General features: G+C 44.5%; 1 protein-coding gene across 10 annotated transcripts in view; it reads left to right on the top strand.

Annotated features, from left to right (window-relative positions):
- NAV1 (neuron navigator 1) overlaps window positions 1–19,623 on the top strand; it is a 678,674-nt gene that overhangs the window by 528,328 nt on the left and 130,723 nt on the right. For all 10 annotated transcript variants that reach the window (XM_078644181.1, XM_078644180.1, XM_078644179.1 and 7 more), the window contains one exon: window positions 9,087–9,225. In XM_078644181.1, the coding sequence (XP_078500307.1) occupies window positions 9,087–9,225 (139 nt within the window). The remainder of the gene's footprint in view (window positions 1–9,086; window positions 9,226–19,623) is intronic.

Here is a 19,623-nt window from a genome sequence, read left to right as displayed (position 1 = left end):
AACCCATGTTGAGAGAGGTCCAGAAGAAGGAGGTCTTTAAGGAAGGCCCTAATATCCTGATTCATTGCCTTCTCTGATATTATAGCTGCCAGAGGGAGGTGAGAGATGACCTTTTTCCACGCTGTTGAAAAATTCCCTGTTATTAGGATTTTACACAGGAGTGCTGTCAGATGGACTGACACTGTCTGAGGTTGCGAGGAGATCATGGGGGTGGAGGGGGGTGTAAGGGTTGGATGGGGTGCCAGATTTAAAGGATTCGATAAATTTGGCAACCTTCTCCTCAGTGAGGGGGGGAGGGGGTTATAGCAGTGAAAACATTTGAACGGGAATGTGGTTTGGGTAGTGTTGTCTCACCAAGCGTCTATATATGTTAAGGATATTATGATGCTACAAAGTTTGTGTTAGAGAGAAATTCATAAACAATGGCATTTACCTTTGATAAGAAAAAGTCCGCTAATTTATTGCAGAAGGATTGATCAGGGCACACAGTGATTTTATTATTAAAGTTGGATACAGTTTTAACTGTGCTAAAAAGTCCCTTCGTGGAGTTTTTATCCGCATTGATTTTGTCCCTGAAGTATCTGTCTTTTACCACAAAAATTAATCATTCATGCTCCTTAATAAGGAATTTGCATTTAATCTTTTCTTCAGGATTGTAATCTAATCTCCACAGTTGCTCCGGGTGCCTGCACTTCTGTTTAAATTCTGTACGTTCCAGGGAATACCATGGAGCAGATGGCTTGGTTCTATGGTTTCTCCTTGTTTTTATGGGAGCCAACTGGGTAGCTGCAATAATCTGTATAATTGGCAGACGCTAAGTCGATATTACTCCCTATCATGGGATGCAACCTCCCCAGAACGTTATTTAGTTCTGCACTGTCTGTTTTTTTTTCAAGAGCGATATTTAAAAACAGTAGATGTTAGGATTAAGGAAGTTGTTGGCTGATATTTTTAACTTAAGGAACACCGCTTTTTGATCCGTCCAAGTTAATGGCACAAGCTTGTCCAGCAATAAATCAGAGCTGCTAGTAAACACATAATTGAGCGTATGATTGGCCTGATGAGTCAGTAGATTCACCAGTTGCGTGAGGTCAAAGCTCTGCGAGCTATCAAGTAAGTGCTCCTTGTCCTTGCCATTTGGTAATTCCATTCGAAATTCATATCACCCAGGACCGTAAAATTGGGGAATTCTATACAGGATTCCATAAAATCCATTAGTGTTTGGGAGAAGTTCTCTCCGGCCCCAGTAGGGAGGTAAACTGAGAGGGCATTAAAGGAGTTTGTGTTTCGTTTTAAATAAAAAATTAGAACTTCACAGTCCAGGTGGGTTATTGGCTTGAATGTGGCCCTAAATTGGTTGTGATATATAACCACTGTTCCTCGTCCTCGTTTTGTCAGTCGGTCTGATCTAAAAACAACATAAACTTCAGGGATAACTAGTCTAAAATTGGTGTCCAATGCAACATCTGCCCAGGTCTCCATAAGGAAAGATATATCGGGAACCTCAAGATTTATCAAGTCATAGAATTTATATTTGTCTTCCATTAATGATCTGTTATTAAGAAGTACACAGGTCAATGTATTGCGTGAATATGGTGATGTAGAGGAGGAGCAAAATAGGTGCTAATGAGAGACCAACAGAGCCAAGGTGTCTGAAAGGTTGTTGGAAGTGAATGCACCTGATCAGCTGGGCAGGGTTTCTGTTGTGGGGTGCTTTTTAGGTGTGGTAAGGACTTTGAACTGCATTTGCTTGTGTATCAGGAGCCAGGGGTGTTCCCTAATGCCTGCTGTGATGTGGGCTCGGCATGGAATGTTGAGGGCTATTTTGAATGCCTGGGTGATTGTTTTCCTTTGTTTGGTTGCCACTTGAAGATTTTCTTCAACATTCTTCAGGTGTTGAAGCAGGATGAGACTACTGCGTTGACCTGGCAGTCACGTCTGGTTTGTTAGCTATGTAAATGTAGTGTATTTTGTAAAGCGCACAGCTGCCCCAACGGGGCGTCCCGGCGCTGTATAACGCTGTGGAACCCTTCCTGGCTCTCCCTGTGAGATGCCCCTCCTGGGCACCCCCAAGGTGAAGCCAGGCATCCCAGTGTTGTTGGGGCCGTTGTGGAGATTAAGCAAGCTATTGCCCAGAGTTGCAGCGTGGGACCTATGATTAGAGTAGGCGCCGAGGCGAGAATTATCAAGTCCGCTGACATTGAGCTCAAGACCCTGCCGCGTCGGAACTTGAACCCTGGTCCCGGGCCTGATCTCTGCTTCAGTCTGCCGCTCTAACTAGTGAGCCACACTTCTCCACTATGATGATTCTGAGTTTCTTTAGGAGGGCGTTGATGGCTGCATGTCTCCATCGTTTCAGAACGGTGACTGTACTGATGGAGGTGTTGAGAATGGGGATTTTGGCCTCAGTGATGGTGATTGCTACTTTGTCAAAGGCGTGGTTGGGGAAGAGGTCTGCTGGGTGCCTTGGATTGAATGGTGTCCATGATTGTTGTGGTATTCTCTGTGCTAATGGTGTCTCATGAGGTGATTTTGTTGTCTTCGTTCACCACTGGGAGACGTCTGGAGAGCGTCCAGGGATCCAGTTGCGCAGCTAAGTTGTTGTATAAGATTGTGATCTTGCTGCATAAGAAGTTTGAGAGGTCATTACAAAGGTCTTGTGATGGGTTTAGGTTATTGGTGACAGCTGTGTGTGTGGTGAAGTCCTTGAGATTGTAAGCATTTATTTTGTGCTATTAAAGATGGAATGTATTTGTTTAATTATGGCCTTCCTCTTAGTTTATCGGATTAGCCAGTGGTACCTTCTCTGGGTGGCTTTGAAAGTCTCATTTTCCACTTCCTGTTGGCTGGTTCTCCATTTCTGTTCCAATCATTTGCCGTGTTTTGCCATTCTGAGGACTTCTGTGTGCCAGCTGGCTGTTGTCCTAGTTTTTCTTCTATGGCTTTGTTTCATGGATCCAGAGTGTCTGTGTAGTTGGTGATGTACTTATTGAAGTTTTCAATGTCTCATGCAAGGAGGCCTGAGTGTTCTGCTTTGTTCTTGTGGAGGGCACCCATTCAATCCACCTCTGTTAGGTTGTTCCAGTGCGAGGTGATGGGACTGCTGTGGCGGTTCTTCTCTGTTGATGGATGCGGATTGTGCAACTGACTATGGCAAGGTCTGTCCAAGTAACCGGTCTTGGTGTGTTGCTCATCATGATTTTGAGGAATGTGAAGACGGGATCCTAGAATGGGGTCGGTGGGCTCCGTGACTCGTTGAATCAGTTCCAGGTTTCAGAGGTTGTCAAGAAGGGCGCCTGAGTTTGGGTCGGTCCCGTCTACTTGATGGAAATGGAGTTCTCCGGGGAGGATGAAAGCACTGGAGTCCAGGACTAGATCATGGAACAGAGGCACCGAAAGTGACTACTCTTTGCTCTTGCTTTCGACCATACAGCCTGGGTTTGAGTCGGTTGGGCCCTGCAATCCATATACGAGGCTTTGGATCGAATGGGCATGGGAAGGCGACTGTAAGTGGCCTGGTCTATTCTGGAAGGAGCTCAGATAGTAGCACTATGTCCCGGAGAGACTGCCTAAAAGGCACTGTGGCCTCGGCATGCACCCAACAGTGTGCTAGCGCAGCTTGTGGATTAGAAAAAAGTTGCGGTTGCTGCATTAAGTGCTTTTTTGCTGCGTTAGCTTTTGAGCTGGTTCTTGGCAGGAAGCCCTGCATTTTCTGCACTCCAAACGCATTCTGAGTGCTGAGTCACATGGCGGCTTCAGAGCTGGGAGTGATTCTGTGCGCTCGCCTGCGTACTACAGCCGAGTTGGTGTACAAGTAGTGGGTCGTGTAAAGATCTAAGACTCAATGATATCGCCTTTGTCTGTGTAGTGCTTTAATAAACTCCTAATTACATAAAATAATAAAAATACAGAATTCTAGACCACTTTTAAGTTAAAGCTCAGGAACTGATACTGAGGATAATGGATGGATGGGGGTGGATAGAGCTTATTTTTGGCCCCCTGCCTATTGTCAAAGTAGCTGAGCCCTGCATATAATAAGCTTTGGCAAAACCAATAGATCTCGCTTTCTAGAGGAGTAGGTTGTTGGCCTTTTGGCCTCTTCAATGAGTTTCGAGGATGCTGAACAGCATCGGCAAAAAAGAAACGAGTGGTTTTTGCGGACACTTAACAGCATTGACATGAAATTCAAACGCAAAAAAGCCCCAGGGTCATGATGTCGACATGCTCTTGCATCACTAGTATATTGCCGCACTCAAGTTAATTAATGTCTATGCGTCATGTTGCTGTGGTGACCACGTTTTTTCCCCATCTACCTATACAAGATGTGGTGCACCTATCTTGAAGAGGTAATTAAAAAGAAAATGTGAAAACAAATTTAGATAAACGACTGGTCTGTTAGGAAATTGCCGCTGCTGATGCTCCATAAAAGTAAAAAAAAATATTACAAAGTTTGGAGAAAATCGTGAGGGGTACAGAGAGCGAGAGGGTGAAAGTGAAAATGCTTCTGACAAGTGGTGGTCAGAAGGGAGGTTCCGGGGGCAATAGAGGAGCTTGGGGTGGGTGGGGGTCTCTAATTACCCAATATTGCCCCCTAAAAGACTAAGATTTGCCATCAAGTATTGCCAGTGACAGTCTCACTGTGTGCTGGCACATGTGCCAGTCCATCAGACCCCTTATGAAGTAACCTGGCAGGGGAACCCAAAGCAAAGAGAACAGTTGGCAAGAGATTAGTTAGCCACTATGTTTGAATGGGGCCATCTTAAATATCACACGTTATGTGGCATCAGATTTCGGAAGACAGGAAGCAAATCCACAGGATTTGCGTTTGCCGCTTTACTACAAATAACTATTGGGGTCCCAGCCAGATATATTCCTGATTGGATAGTTGGCAATTTAGCTTCCCTTCTCCCTCCATTGAAGAATCTAGATTTCTACACATAGCTATGCCAGAATATCATCTTGGGCCACTCCGTTCCCTGTCAAGCTGAAGCAGTCACGGCTGCTCCTGCAAATTGGCAGTGGGATGGTGAAGGGGCAGGGGGAGATAATACAAAAAAAAGACTTGCCTACCAGCCGGTCAGCCGGCTCTTTTCCGTCCTATTCCTGGCTTCTGTTGGAGCAGAAAGCAGGATATGCTCACCTAAGCCAATCACAACGCTGCAATGCAGCTTTGTGATTCGTAAGCACCCTGGCTCCCCTGAGCCAATCACAACGCTGCAATGCAGCGTTGTGATTGGCCTGAGTGCCGTAGTTCGACGCTCAGAGGGGGAATGGAAGCCTGGGCATGTTCTTCGCAAAGTGCCAGCCGGCAAAACATTGATGCGCACTTAGGAGGGCGCCACCACTCATTCCCTCTGCACATCCAAGCCCCGCCCCACAAAACTGGCACAGCTCACAAAAATAAAATGACAACATCCTGTTATAACTTTATTTTACCTTTTTTTTTTTCATGCTTTAAGTCAGTGGGGTGACACGTGTCCGCTTTAGCGGAGGAGCTGCCACTGAGCTGAAGGAGATTACTCACTGCCTGTTTAGCTAGAAATCACTTTGATGCCTGGTTGTTAGGTCTCTTTATTATTTACCCAAAGACGGTGCCTACCATTTCTGATCTGAGGTAGGCTTAGTGTTCGATGAATGGTGTTGAACCTGTAAAGACACAGATTCTGTGAGCTGTGATGTGCACAGCCAGAGTGTGTTATTGGAACAACTAGTAGAGGAGCTCCTCACAAACTGGACCTAGACTTACTAAGGGTTGCACACAGGTTCATGAGGAGCTGTTATTTTGGGCTGCATGTGGGCTTTTAAACTATTGTGTATTTTAATGCAATGTTGTGCACCACAAAAGCTCCAGGGCGACACCTTAGGCAGAATCCCCTCCCTCCCTAGAGTTTGGGTGTTAAACCTTTCCAGTGTCAAGGTGGGAGGATGTTATAACTGGAACCACTTATCTAGACCCTGCTAAAAACAACTCGAAGACGTTTGCAACCAGACGGAAGTGGTGCAGGAGCTGCCAACCTGCTGACGTCTAAGAACCTCCATTTTTGGGCACCAGGAGCTAGTTACCTGCCTTCCAATGTCCAAAAGAACCCAAAGTGCAACTGCAGAAGGAGAAATATCTTTTACACCGCACATTTGGCCCCTGCCAAGATAAATGTTCTTCTAAGGATGTCTGACCTTCTCTTGCCCTTCGGTCTTATCTCTAGGATCACTACGTTCCTCTGGTGGAAGCCTATACATTTTACATACTCTACTTTTAATACGGTCATATTTTTCCAAATTGAGATGTTTAATTAAATGGTTATGCAATGTTTATTCCAATTGGCTGGTTTCATATATTTGATTCATTTGTATTCATTTTTCGTCTGATTTCTTACTTTTGATCCTTATAGCAGCATTTCATACTTATTTATCGACTAGCACAGGCCTCGGTACCTAAGTAAGGGAGAGCCAAGATCACTTAAGAGCTCTATGGCTCGCCCCTCCTTGTGAATAGCTGGATCCTGCAGCTGTGGAAGCTCAGATGAAGCACACTAAGCCTCTAGCTATTGTCCTGCCTGTCATGTCAATGACCTGACCTTGTAGGAGCTCCATGGTGGTAGAGGATTTCAGTGCACATTAATGTGCATCGGTAGGGTCAGCCACGGGCCCTTTCCTGCGTGGTTTCTTTCCACATGCATTACTCTCCCACACCTCACGTAGTCCCACCTCATTATGGCCGCGCTACGCATTTCTTTCTGACCTTAAGTGTCACTTGTTCGTGCCAAATGCTGGCAGGATGTTATTATGATATTTACAGTTTTCGGCACCAGTGGGTAGCGAGCTATTTTATTATCCGCTGGTTAAAGTTTGGTATTTGATACTCTGCAGGCCTGGCTCCAAGGAGCTGTAGACCGCTTCAGAGACAGTTTTAGTACTGGCTTGAAAGCGCAGATGTCTCTATTGGTCTGGTTTGCAGTCTTATCTGAAAACGTATTGCTACCATGTCTTCAAAATGTGTATAATGGCCATTGGCCCCAGCCAGGGGAGTAGGTCTCTCCCCTCATGCTAATGGCTGTCGGGTGTATCATTCCACTTTTTAGGGGGAGCTTGCAGTTCATTGCACGAGAGACTGTTTCGCATCTCAAATGTACACTCCTAAATTGTTCATATTAGATGCTTTGTATACCGGAAGCAAATAGTTTTTTGTATAGTTTTAACAAGGCTTTTGGATTTTTTTACTCGTCATTAAAAATGTAAGACGGACCTATCTACTTCATCAGCATTTGTTTGTTGATGCGGCAGTACCTCTAACACGAACTCTATGGTATGGGGGATCCCTTTGAGGCCAGTTAGCCGATACCAGAATATTCTGTGAAATGGCATGGCGATACCTATTTGAAAAATGACAATCTAGAGTTTTGCTTTCCCATCTCTATGATGATTGGTGAGCAATAGAGTGATTAAGAGTTGCCTCTGGAGTGGCACAGAAATGACAGCTGTTATGCTGTACAAATATAAATAACAAAGAAGCTACTACATTTTGGTCACTTGTTGAAGCTGGGGTTAGAATCCAGGGGGCAGATATACCAGGAAGTGCTACACCGTGGCAACGCAAGCCCATTGGTTGCGCCACACTGCAACACTTCCGAAGCACAGGAATGCGACATATTTACAATAATATGTTGCATTCCTGTGCTCTTCCCTGCGCTAGCACACAAACAGCTGCCATGCACAGGCACACTTGATGGGGAGATTGTTTTTGTGCAGGAAGGGGCCACCCACCCACCCCCACCTCTCTCTGAGCTTTCCCTTCTGTCCAGAATCTGTGCTCCCTTCTTTCCACCACTGAAGCAGCATACAATTTGTTTATGACTTAGCAACAGTGGTTAACAAGTTTTGTTGCCTACTGATGCCAAGTCATAGCAATGGATTATTAGATTTATAATTCAGTCATTAACACTAATGGCTCTCCGTGAGAGCCACGTGCAACATATCTCTCCCACAACCTTCACCGAGGCAGATTAATGTATTAAACCACTACACCCGGGGTGTTTCACGGAGTAAGACCCTGTAACTGGTTATGTTTCAATTAAACTATCTCTGCAATGGTAATGTTTGTCTTGATAAATCGAATCGGATGCTTTAAAAAATAAGCTCAATTGTAATGAAAGTTTCATTTACTGGAATACTAAAACATTCTGAAAACAGGAATGTCTTATTTAATAAATCTTTCATGGACATTATGCTTAATAAACTTAATTCCCTTCATTTGTTAACTTTTAGTTATTTTACTAGTTTTTCTACTTGGTAAACGTACATCATGGTCAATAGCTGCTAAGCATACTAGGATGAGCTTTTTCTTTTTGAAGCTTCACTTGCTATAAGGCATTTAAATGTAAATGTATGTGGAATGTGTGTACGTCAATATACGTATGTATGTATGTGGTATTTGTATAAAGTGCACCTAGCAAAAAAACTGCGGCGCTACGAGCTGGGCCAAAGGCAAGCTTATAGTCCACAAGTGACCGTCTTCTTGAAGGAGGTGCATCGTCAACTTTATCATACATCTTTGAGTAGCTTTGGGGTGGTCCTTATGGTATGGTAATGTTGTTCTAGTTCCTGGTACATGCCCCAGGCTCTTAACATATCTCAATTTTGTGTTTAGTATTTTCTTTTTTTCTTTTTTAATAGATTTTATACAGCTTGGGAACTATACTGTGCTTATTGATAATTAAGGCTTGTTTGGTAAAGATTTCGCTTCACAACAAATTGCAAATCTCACAAAGTTCTCCCCACAAATATGCCGGCCATAAATGGCAAAAAACAAGCAAACATGATTCGCAAAATAATCTGCTTGAGAACAAAAAAATAAATATTACAGAAATTAATAGATTCATAGTAAGGAACTAAATTAAATTCCACAGATATAAGTCGCATAATTTGCATTGCGGTGAATAAGAAAATGTTTCCTGATTCCTAACCCCATTTACGATTTATGAAAAAACATTTTCTAACCCTGGTAGTTGTGTATCATTGCTTGTTAGAACTTGAACAGCTTGATACTTCTGCTTCTTTAGACTGATCTCGCTGTTTTTCTTGTGTTACAGCTGGGATGAGAGCAGCTCCATCAGCAGTGGCCTCAGCGATGCCTCCGACAACCTCAGCTCCGAAGAGTTCAATGCAAGTTCCTCCCTCAATTCCCTGCCATCCACCCCAACGGCTTCTCGCAGGAACTCCGCCGTAGCGGTAAGTCCCCTGGACATTGTGTGTGTGGTGTGGTTGGTCCTCATGTTGAAGGTATTATTGTAGTTGCTTTTCTCCTTATTGTCCATGTCTCACATACCTCAAAGTAAGTTTGAATTTTAGGCTCTTTTGCATTTGTTGCAAAAGGGACCCACACCAATTTCTTTCACAACAACCGAGCAGTAAGCACTATATTTACATGATTAAATCTTGGTTCTCATTGTTCTGATTGCACAAGCACCTTCGTCTGGAATGTGAATAAGCATATGAACACCTCCATTATGCTGCTTATTGTCCATCAGAATTCCAAGACAACCCTTTTCAGCATTGAAACAAATGGCTGTCAGTCAAATAGGCATTTAAGAAAACGCCCTGTGTCTACCGAACTCATTTTGTGGAATAAGTCTTCTCCCCAACACTTTTCGAAAGGGAGATTCTTGTAAAGCAGAACCGGTCACAATGTTCCTGTTCAGCAACCTGAATAAAATATTGTTCCCACACACTCCAAAAGTGAAATGCCATTCTGTGTTTCCAATGTGCCATAAATTAGCAGGAACATCGGCTTTCCTGAAACCTACAGATTTCAATTTTGAAACATTCACCTAGAGTCTCCTTATGTCTTCGGTTTTAAGAAGAATATGACTTACAAAAGCATGCATAGGCGCGATCTCAGCAGATCACATTAGATTGGAGAAGCGCTTCAGTATATCACCCTATAATATGGTGCCCCGAACATTACTAAGTGAGGTGGCTCTTCAGTAGACCACTTGATGAAGAGGTGCCTCAGTAGGCCACCCAAGGAGTATGTGCTGCAGCAGATCCACCTAAAACGTAGTGTCTTGGCCTGTCACTCTCTTAGGATAAGCCTAAGCAGACCATCCTATGAAGAGTTTCATCAGCAGACCATCCTAGTAAGAGGATCCTCAGCAGACCACCCTAGGAAGAGGATCCTCGGCAGACCACCCTAGGAAGAGGATCCTCGGCAGACCACCCTAGGAAGAGGATCCTCGGCAGACCACCCTAGGAAGAGGATCCTCGGCAGACCACCCTAGGAAGAGGATCCTCGGCAGACCACCCTAGGAAGAGGATCCTCAGCAGACCATCCTAGGAAGAGGATCCTCAGCAGACCATCCTAGGAAGAGGATCCTCAGCAGACCATCCTAGGAAGAGGATCCTCAGCAGACCATCCTAGGAAGAGGATCCTCAGCAGACCATCCTAGGAAGAGGATCCTCAGCAGACCATCCTAGGAAGAGGATCCTCAGCAGACCATCCTAGTAAGAGGATCCTCAGAAAACCATCCTAGGAAGAGGATCCTCAACAGGCCATCCTAGGAAGAGGATCCTCAACAGGCCATCCTAGGAAGAGGATCCTCAGCAGGCCATCCTAGGAAGAAGGGCCTCAACAAACCATCCTAGGAAGAGGATCCTCAGCAGACCACCCTAGGAAGAGGATCCTCGGCAGACCACCCTAGGAAGAGGATCCTCAGCAGACCATCCTAGGAAGAGGATCCTCAGCAGACCATCCTAGTAAGAGGATCCTCAGAAAACCATCCTAGGAAGAGGATCCTCAACAGGCCATCCTAGGAAGAGGATCCTCAACAGGCCATCCTAGGAAGAGGATCCTCAGCAGGCCATCCTAGGAAGAAGGGCCTCAACAAACCATCCTAGGAAGAGGATCCTCAACAGGCCATCCTAGGAAGAGGATCCTCAACAGGCCATCCTAGGAAGAGGATCCTCAGCAGGCCATCCTAGGAAGAAGGGCTTCAACAAACTATCCTAGGAAGAGGATCCTCAACTGGCCATCCCAGGAAGAGGATCCTCACCAGGCCATCCCAGGAAGAGGGGCCTCAACAGACCATCGTAGGAATAGGTAACTCAGCAATTTGCACCAGACAAGAAAAAGCCCCAACTAAACCCGGACGACATGTCCAATTACAGACCGATCTCATTGCTCCCCTGCATCAGTAAGATGGCTGAAAAACTAGTCAACTTACAGCTATCCCAATTTCTCGAAACCCACAACATCCTGCGCCAATCCCAAACTGGGTTTCGACCCGGCCATGGCACGGACACTGCTCTCCTCGCTGTCATCGAGGAGGCAAGGTGTATCCTAGACTCAGGGGGATCAGTGGCAGTGATCCTCCTGGATCTTAGCGCCGCTTTCGATACGGTAGATCACCGTGTCCTGTTACATCGCCTGGCCAAGGCTGGAATTGTGGGTACGGCGCGAGCATGGATCGAATCCTTCCTCTCCCATCGATTCTTTCAGGTGTGGGACGGTAACTCCCGGTCAGATCCTCTTCCACTGAAAAACGGAGTTCCCCAGGGTTCGTCGCTCAGCCCTACCCTTTTTAATGTCTATATGGCGCCCCTGGAAGACGTAGTGGCCCCATATGGCATAAAAATAATCAACTATGCTGACGACACCCAACTTGTTGTATCCCTGTCCCACCTGGATAATCATCCGGACAGTTTGCTTCACTGTCTCCAGGACATTCATACCTGGATGTGTGACTCGGCCTTGAAGCTGAACGGCGCAAAGACCGAGATTATGCTCCTAGGCAATAAACGGACGACCTTGCCGCCTACGTCCTGGCCCGACACCTTCGGTGAAATCCCCTCTCCTAAAAATGAAATCAAGACTCTAGGAGTTTGGTTAGAACCGGACCTCACCATGAAAATACAGGCAACCAAGACAGCAGGCACCTGCTTCGGTCTACTACGGTCTGTTCGCAAGATCCTGCCTCTTCTCCCCCCCCCTTCCAGGAAACTACTTGTCCAGGGCCTTGTCTTGGCTCGGCTCGACTACAGCAATGCCATTTATCTGGGGGCCCCTGAGTACACCTTGGCCAAACTCCAACGTACCCAGAATGCGGCGGCCAGGCTCATTATGAACCTTTCCCCTAGATTGTCGGCTAAGCCCGCCCTGAAAGCCCTACACTGGCTCCCTGTTCGCCAGAGAGTAGAGTTTAAGGCCCTATGTACCACCCACAAGCTCATGAATGGAGCTGGCCCTGACGCGCTTAAACATATGGTTACCCCATACAAAGCCTCAAGATCCCTTCGCTCCGACGCCGAACATCTTGCTACGGTGCCTAAATTCAAGAAGGCTCGTTCCGGCGGTCGCCGCTTCTCGGTCAAAGCCTCCACAGCCTGGAACCTTCTCCCCCTCAGCCTACGTCTGGAACCCTCCCACATAGTGTTCCGTAGGAAACTTAAAACATTCCTGTTTCCCAATTAAATCACTCCCTCCCCCCTCCCCTTTGGATATCGTCAGGTTCATAGCGCGGGGATGCCTACGGGTCACCAGGCGCTCTAGAAATCGCGAAAAATAAAATAAAATAAATAAATAAAACAAGAAAGTGCTTTAGTAGACCTCTCAAAAAGGCGGTGCCTCAGCAAATCGCCATATTAAGAGCTGATTTAACAAAATGCTTACTAGGATTCAGTTCTGCAGATCCCTTTTAGAGGTGGGTACTTGACATATCTGTTACTCCAATCCCTAATATTTTAGCATCACAAATTGCTCTCGGAAACAGTACATCAGCTTATTGTTGTGCACTATAGTGTGGGTATAAGCGCAACTGAAGAGAAGGAGTTACATTTTTAAACACATGCCTCATATGGCCTTGCCCATTACATCTACGCTGAAGCCATTTCCACCCATATGTTTTCAATATAATTAGAATGCTTTAATTTTCCTTTCAATGTGTAGTAGATAAATATTCCTCACCACAGTTCTCTATCGCCATCATGAACAGAAAAATCGTCCCTTACTAAAAAAACTGTTGATGGCCGAAAAACATAGAATACCTCAATGACCTATAATAATGATTCTGTTGTCACAAAAAATATGTACACCCCCCATATATGAACCACTTTAAATTCCATACAGGCCTGTAACATATAAAACATAAGTAAATATCCAAAACATGCAAAGCCTAGGTATGTATTTTGATCTCATGCTGCCATGTTTTCAGATTTTGTTGTTGTTATCTGTCAACATTGATAGAATCCAGTTACAAAGCACACTTACACTCGTAAAGACCATCTGTGCAGCAAGAAAACTGGCCAACATTTAGGAGTGTGACCTAATATCATCCTTTTTCCACAAGCTCATGTGTCAAGGATAAGGTTATTTTAAGTAATTGGTGGTAATGGGCTGATCTCTAACAGTTGTGTGTTTGAGACCGCTGAGTGCTGTCCCTCTTTGTGTGACTTTGTGAGGTGCGGCAGGTCAGTGATACTGCACGTGGTGCACAAGGTCAAGGTAGGCAGACACTCACTAGTGTTACAACAAGCATTTGCAATGCAAAGGTCTCGCATTTGCGAAAGTTTAAGCTACTGGCATTGTTAATGACCATGCCTTTTTCATCTATTTTGAAAACCAACATATAAATAAATGGCATTATCATTTACAATGCCAATAGCTCAAACTCTCGCAAATGCGAGACCTATTGCATTGGACATGCTTGTTTTGTTTATAATTACCAGTTAGCTCAAAGCTTTGTACACATGTATTTAATATAATGCTAGAGAGCTAATGATGCGACCTTTCAGAGCCTTCAGAAGAGTGCGTAGTTAACAATATCCAGTCTTGATATTAAGTTCTGTGAAGTTGTGTTAGTGGTGAGAAGGTATTGGACAGTTCTAATATGTGTGTCCTTGGGCAGAAGACCTTGCTAGTATCAACCCCTAATTGTAGGAATCGAGTAATACTTTGGCTTCATTTTTTAGCACTAAAAACAAAAGATCTAGAATGCGATTAAGACCAATCGACCAGTATCTGCTCTCCACAGCATCTTAGTCTAGAGAATGAGGAAGAAATCCCATGGTAGGACTTTGAGCTACTATAGCCATCTGACAACCATGAACTCATTAACAAAGCTAAGTCATTAAGCCTAAGCAACCAGCATCCCAGTTACCAAACTGTTTCATGCATGCTTACAAACTGGAATAGTGCCCGAGAACCCTATTCTGAATACAAAAAATCTTAATACCAACAACTCTGGAAACTATATCACACTACTACCCAGTCAAATTAAAATTCTGTAGATAAAACTGCTGCTGCATAAAACTCAAAATTTCTAGAAAAGTCTGCAGTAGTTGAGCTGGGCATTTTGCTCTGGCAGTGGAACTGAATTTGCACTTTTGATGACCATGTAAGTGAAATGTCAGAGAAAAGATGAATGTTACATGTCTGCCCTGTTCATGCTGGACTTATCGGCCGTCTTTGATATGATCAACCATTGCATCTTATTCACATGACTGGCTGAAACTGCCATATTCAGCACTGACCTTGCATGGTTAAAATCATTCCTAGCCAATTGTACACAGATGTTATATTTGGCCACCTACTTTCAGATAAACTACCTATAAACTGTGAGTTCCACAGGGGGTCATTGTTGTAACCACTACTTTTCAACATTTATGTTCAGGGCTAGACTGGCCATAGCGGGCACTGGGCGTTTTCATGGTGGGCCGGCAGGGTGAGAGGCGGTTTTGTTACAGGTGGCCAGTTTTGCAGTAGTGCTGCAATACTGCCCCTCTGTAACAAGAACAGCAGCAGTACTTGACACTAGGACCCCCCAGTCGGTCAAGCGGAATTGTCAGGCCTTGTTTCTGTTCCCAGGCATGTCTATGTTGGTCCCCTATTGAAGCTAATAAGATGTTTCGGAACATACAGCACTACCATATGCAGGAAATACTCAAATAATCGGAGGGACAGTCTGGTGGAGATTAAGGAGGGGATGAACACTAATTTCCTTAAACTGAATGCAAGCAAAAAGAAAGGCTTATCCTAGGAAACAACCCCTCGCTCTGGGATTGCATGTTGTGGCTCCCAGGGATGGAGAACAACCCCCTGCCAATGAAAGCCTGAGTCATCAGTGCAATTGTCAATTCGGACTTATCCCTCGTTACACCTAATATTGTGGGTGGTCCAATCTTCATGCTTTCTGATATTGCTGACACCTAGGAAATATTTTCTGGTCATACCGGTGTACAAACATTCAACACTTCTCCCTGCCCTGACACTTTCATCATTAGCTAAAGTAATAGTCTATTCTTGGGCCCTGGGGATATCTTTTGTCCAGACTTCTACTTTTTCAAAACTTAGCCATCTGTACGGGTTGTAAGCTCCACTAATTTACTCCCATTACGGGGGCTTGCAATTCCATGCATTAGCTCCAAATTTAGAATTGAATACAGTTTTATACCCTCTGTTTTGCCAGCAGGGATTCCCATGACCTTGAAAAGTCTTACATCGGAAAAACTAAGCTTTTACGTGTGACGCCAAAACCTATTTCTTTTGTTAATCACATATGGTGTATCTCGTGCTTCTTGTTTTAGTTCCTTCTTCTGGTGTCTGTTTGCGTTTTATAAACAAGTAATAACAAGTAGAATCAATTTGCAGGGCCAACTCTGCCTTTCAGAATTTGGCGGACGATTCGAAACGTGCACCACTGAGCTGCGAAATCGTACTACCTAGCAATTATTTGCAACACTGGTTAGACTCTAAACATTGTTAACGAACGCTATTTAAAATATACAATTACCATTGGTGTTAATAAGTACTCTGAACAAACTACTGATATTCAAGAGGCAATGGCAGTTATCTGTAATAAAAGTGAAAAACAGTACATACATTTTATTAGATAAATTAGAACTGCTGCTGTTTCGATGTTTCAATATAGCATGACCCCGTAACAGGTTTGCAGTCTTACCCCAATCTGACTTTGTTTGGTCCTGGACTGCCTGAACACCCCGGAACCATAAGCAAATGCCAAACTAACAACCTGAGGGAAATACAACAAGATCTTTCTTAACATAAATCCCGTGCTTTGTATGGCAGACGATGTCCTGCCCGAAAAAAAACACAAAGGACAAACAAGTTTGTGAAGTCATGTAAAGAGCAGTTGTTTTATAGGAGTTCTTTGGTAGAACAAAGGGCTGTGACTCAAAACTGCTGGAAATTCCTCCTAATTCTTGACCGGTCTCAAACTCATTTGATCTAAGAGTGCGCATGAAACTACTGGAAATGAGCAGGCCGCCGGCCCAAAAACAAGAAGTTCGACAGCGTCAAGCTTGTCTTGGGGCGGGACTTCGACCTTCTGCGGAAAGCCCGCGCCCACGGAGTGCGTGCCGAGAGGAGCGGTGGTGACGCGGGGCTACCATGCCTGAGGGAGAGCCCTGCGGTGGCTGCAGACGTAAGGAGGAGCAAAAGTGGCGGCTGAGGCTGCCGATGCAAGTGCGGGGCTCCCATGAGTGAAGGAAGCCCCGGGTGTGCCAGGTGATGATTTAACACCAGCGCAGCTACAAGAGCCCGGTGAGGGGGAGAGTGGGGGGGTGTGTGTATATATGTGTGTGTGCGCGCACGTGATTGCAGGAGGCTCACGTGTGTTTGTATGTGTGCGCGAGTGTGTGCTTGCGATTGCAGGAGGCTGACTTGCCTCAGAAGCGGAACAGGAGATGAGCACAGCGTGTGGCTGTACATGCGCGTACACCTGCTGAAATTGCTGGAAAGCTCTGCCCGTGCCCATCTCCTGTCCCACTTCCAAGGCAAGTCCCTAACAATACAGCTCGCTGGTGGCAGCGCTTTCACGCTGCTTACGCCAGGCTCGACCTTAAAATAGGCGTCAGAGGGTAAGAAGGTGAAAGCTCACTTGAACAAGCAGGGATGGCAAAGGAGGTGTGCTGGAGACTTCAGATCACTGGTGGACTGCTACCACTGCTAGAAAACGAAGTCCTCTCGATTGACAGACTTTGAGCATGTTGAGTGAATTGGTCAGTCAGACAAGACTATAGAGACTGGGTATGAGAGCTGAGTGGGCCGATAACATGAGCTTGCGTCACTGCCACTTGAGTATATGGCTATGCACGTGCAGTGCGAGTTCCATTATTGCAGCAAGCACACCGCCTCCTTCTAGCCCACAGATTCTCTGACGAACCCTAACTAAAACTTCAGGTGGAGCAGGAATGTTCTTTCTCAACATCCAAAAAAGACTCAAATCAACACACCCTCCCTCCGTTCCTCAGAACCTCATCTATAATTTGAGGTTTCTGTGAGTCGCACAATATCAGTTCTCTTCACATGGTCTCCCAGTGACAAGCCGATATCACATGAGAAGAAAAAGTGAGTTGCAGAATCCTTCACAGATGAGGTTTCTAGCTAGAGTCGAAGTTCTGAACACGGACACCCATCAGGGGCTTTCAGTGCAAGAGTACCACGCTCCAAGCACACCCCGCTCTTTGGCCCCACCACCATCATGGCTGGTAAGGCTGTGACCCCTCTCCTGGAATTGCCTCCCCCTTTCCTAATACTAAAAATATTTTAAAGGCTGGTAGACCTGTAACTAGGCATAGTTCAAGACCTTAGGCAATGGAAGTAGGGGTACAGGCTGCAGCACCTCCCAAACACATGCTGAATTTCCAAATTTGAACAAGCATTAAGAATGACTTTACATTTTGTCTCTGCCATTTTTGCTGTGTGTTCAAAGACAGAGGTCAAATATCAGTCTAGTCTTCTGACAAATTGCTGCTGATTCTTAAACATGGAGACCAGTGTTTACTTTCCTTACTCTTACTGCAAAATGTGAGAATATTGTATAGTGAATTATGTGACAATCTTGCTGGCGTGAAAGGAAAGCTTGTAGGATGCTGTTTTCTTTCAACACACAAACAAATGTGAATAACTATCAATGAACTATACTGACCTTTCAAAATAAATAAACAGTTAGCAACGCATAAATAAAACACCTTTTTACTAATTCTGAGGTGTGAATCAAGCAAAGATTGCATTAGGAACAAAACTTATCAAGATACTTTACTTGGTGATGCGCCAATAACAAATATTCGATTAAACAACATTTCCACACAATATTGTTTATGCACTAAATATATCTATTAGTAAAATCGGTATGTCTGTGCAAATAGTGTGGTAATTTAAATGTAAAATGTGCTATCTCTGAATAATAGTGTGCCACCACACCATTCTTTAATAATATATGTGTGTGAAGTGTACTCCTAAATGCAACACCAGCCACATACTACACCCTTATGACTCTGCTGATAAATTGGCATGGTTTATTTGTGACGCTTGTTCTTTGTGTCATGCTTGGATGTTTTAGAAGGGAAACATCCTTTACAACGCAACTTTTACCACGCAGTGCCTTTACGACGCAACTTTTACAATGCAAACCATTACAACGCATTGCGCTGGGGGGCGCTCTAGGATAGGGAATAAGTTTAATTTACTATCCAACAACTTCCCTAGTGTCCACGGGGACTGGAGTTGGAATAGTAAATTAAACTATTCACTATCCAGCACCACAAAGCGCTATGCGTTGTAAAGGTTTTCGTTGTAAAAACCGCGTTGTAAAGGCATGCGTTGTAAAAGTATGCGTTGTAACGTCATACATCTGTTTTAGAATCCCTATGACTTAAATGATGTAACATTGATGACGGCTCCACCAGTCTGAAAATGGATCCAGCACCACTGCATCTGTAATAACATCAGTAATAAAATCACACATGGTAACTTCCTTGAAAGCATGTGTAGAATATTACATCTTTTCAATTCGCTAAGCGCTATTGGGGTGACCAGTGAGATAGGTAGGCGAGTGAGTGCTTATTTGGCTCAGAAGTGCCTTCAAACACCTAAGAAGTACTGACCACCATTGCCAGATTGTGCCATGTTATGGCTAAGAACAAGAGTTCATGTGGTTTAAAAGTCCGCCATGTGCCATAAAAGTGACATAACATGGCAGATAAGTGTTATCACCTGTACGAGATGAGTGGCGGATACCCATTAGTTTGATCATGCACCCTGTAATGGAGTAGTTTTTCCCAGGAAATGCCAATACAAAACGGTAGTAATTATAGTGGATGTCTGATTCATCCATGAATGTGATCATTTGTGCATTTGTCGAAGAATCCTACATCCGCCATATTTACTACTGTTTTTCTAAAACACTTCCATAGTGAACCACTATTATCATACTTCAGAGTATTTATTGGCAACATATCCACCCAGGAACCAGACATGGGCACGTGCAGCAGGAGCCCTAAGTCTTGTTAAAATATAGCATTGCCGAAAGTAGCCCCCCCGGTGGACAATGAGAACTCTGAAGATGCCTTTTGCCCCATAATAAAAAGTCGGTAGTATCACTTAGCGGCCACTAGAGCTATGACATTGAGGGATTACAGAGACACAGGTGTACTTTTTCTCACCGATGTAAATGGTGCATAATACAATAAGGGATGGGAAGAATGTGATCAAACTATTACACTCGGGACATCAAAATCTAAAGAAAATACTCTTCCCCCAACATAAAACGCTGATGAAACTACACTAAGGGATTGGGCAGGTGAATCTTTCAGTATTGGGAACATAAAAAATAA

This window comes from Lissotriton helveticus, chromosome 5_1 (assembly GCF_964261635.1).
Source record: "Lissotriton helveticus chromosome 5_1, aLisHel1.1, whole genome shotgun sequence".
In the NCBI taxonomy this organism is placed as follows: Eukaryota; Metazoa; Chordata; class Amphibia; order Caudata; family Salamandridae; genus Lissotriton; species Lissotriton helveticus.
This window is presented reverse-complemented; position numbering and strand designations above follow the sequence as displayed.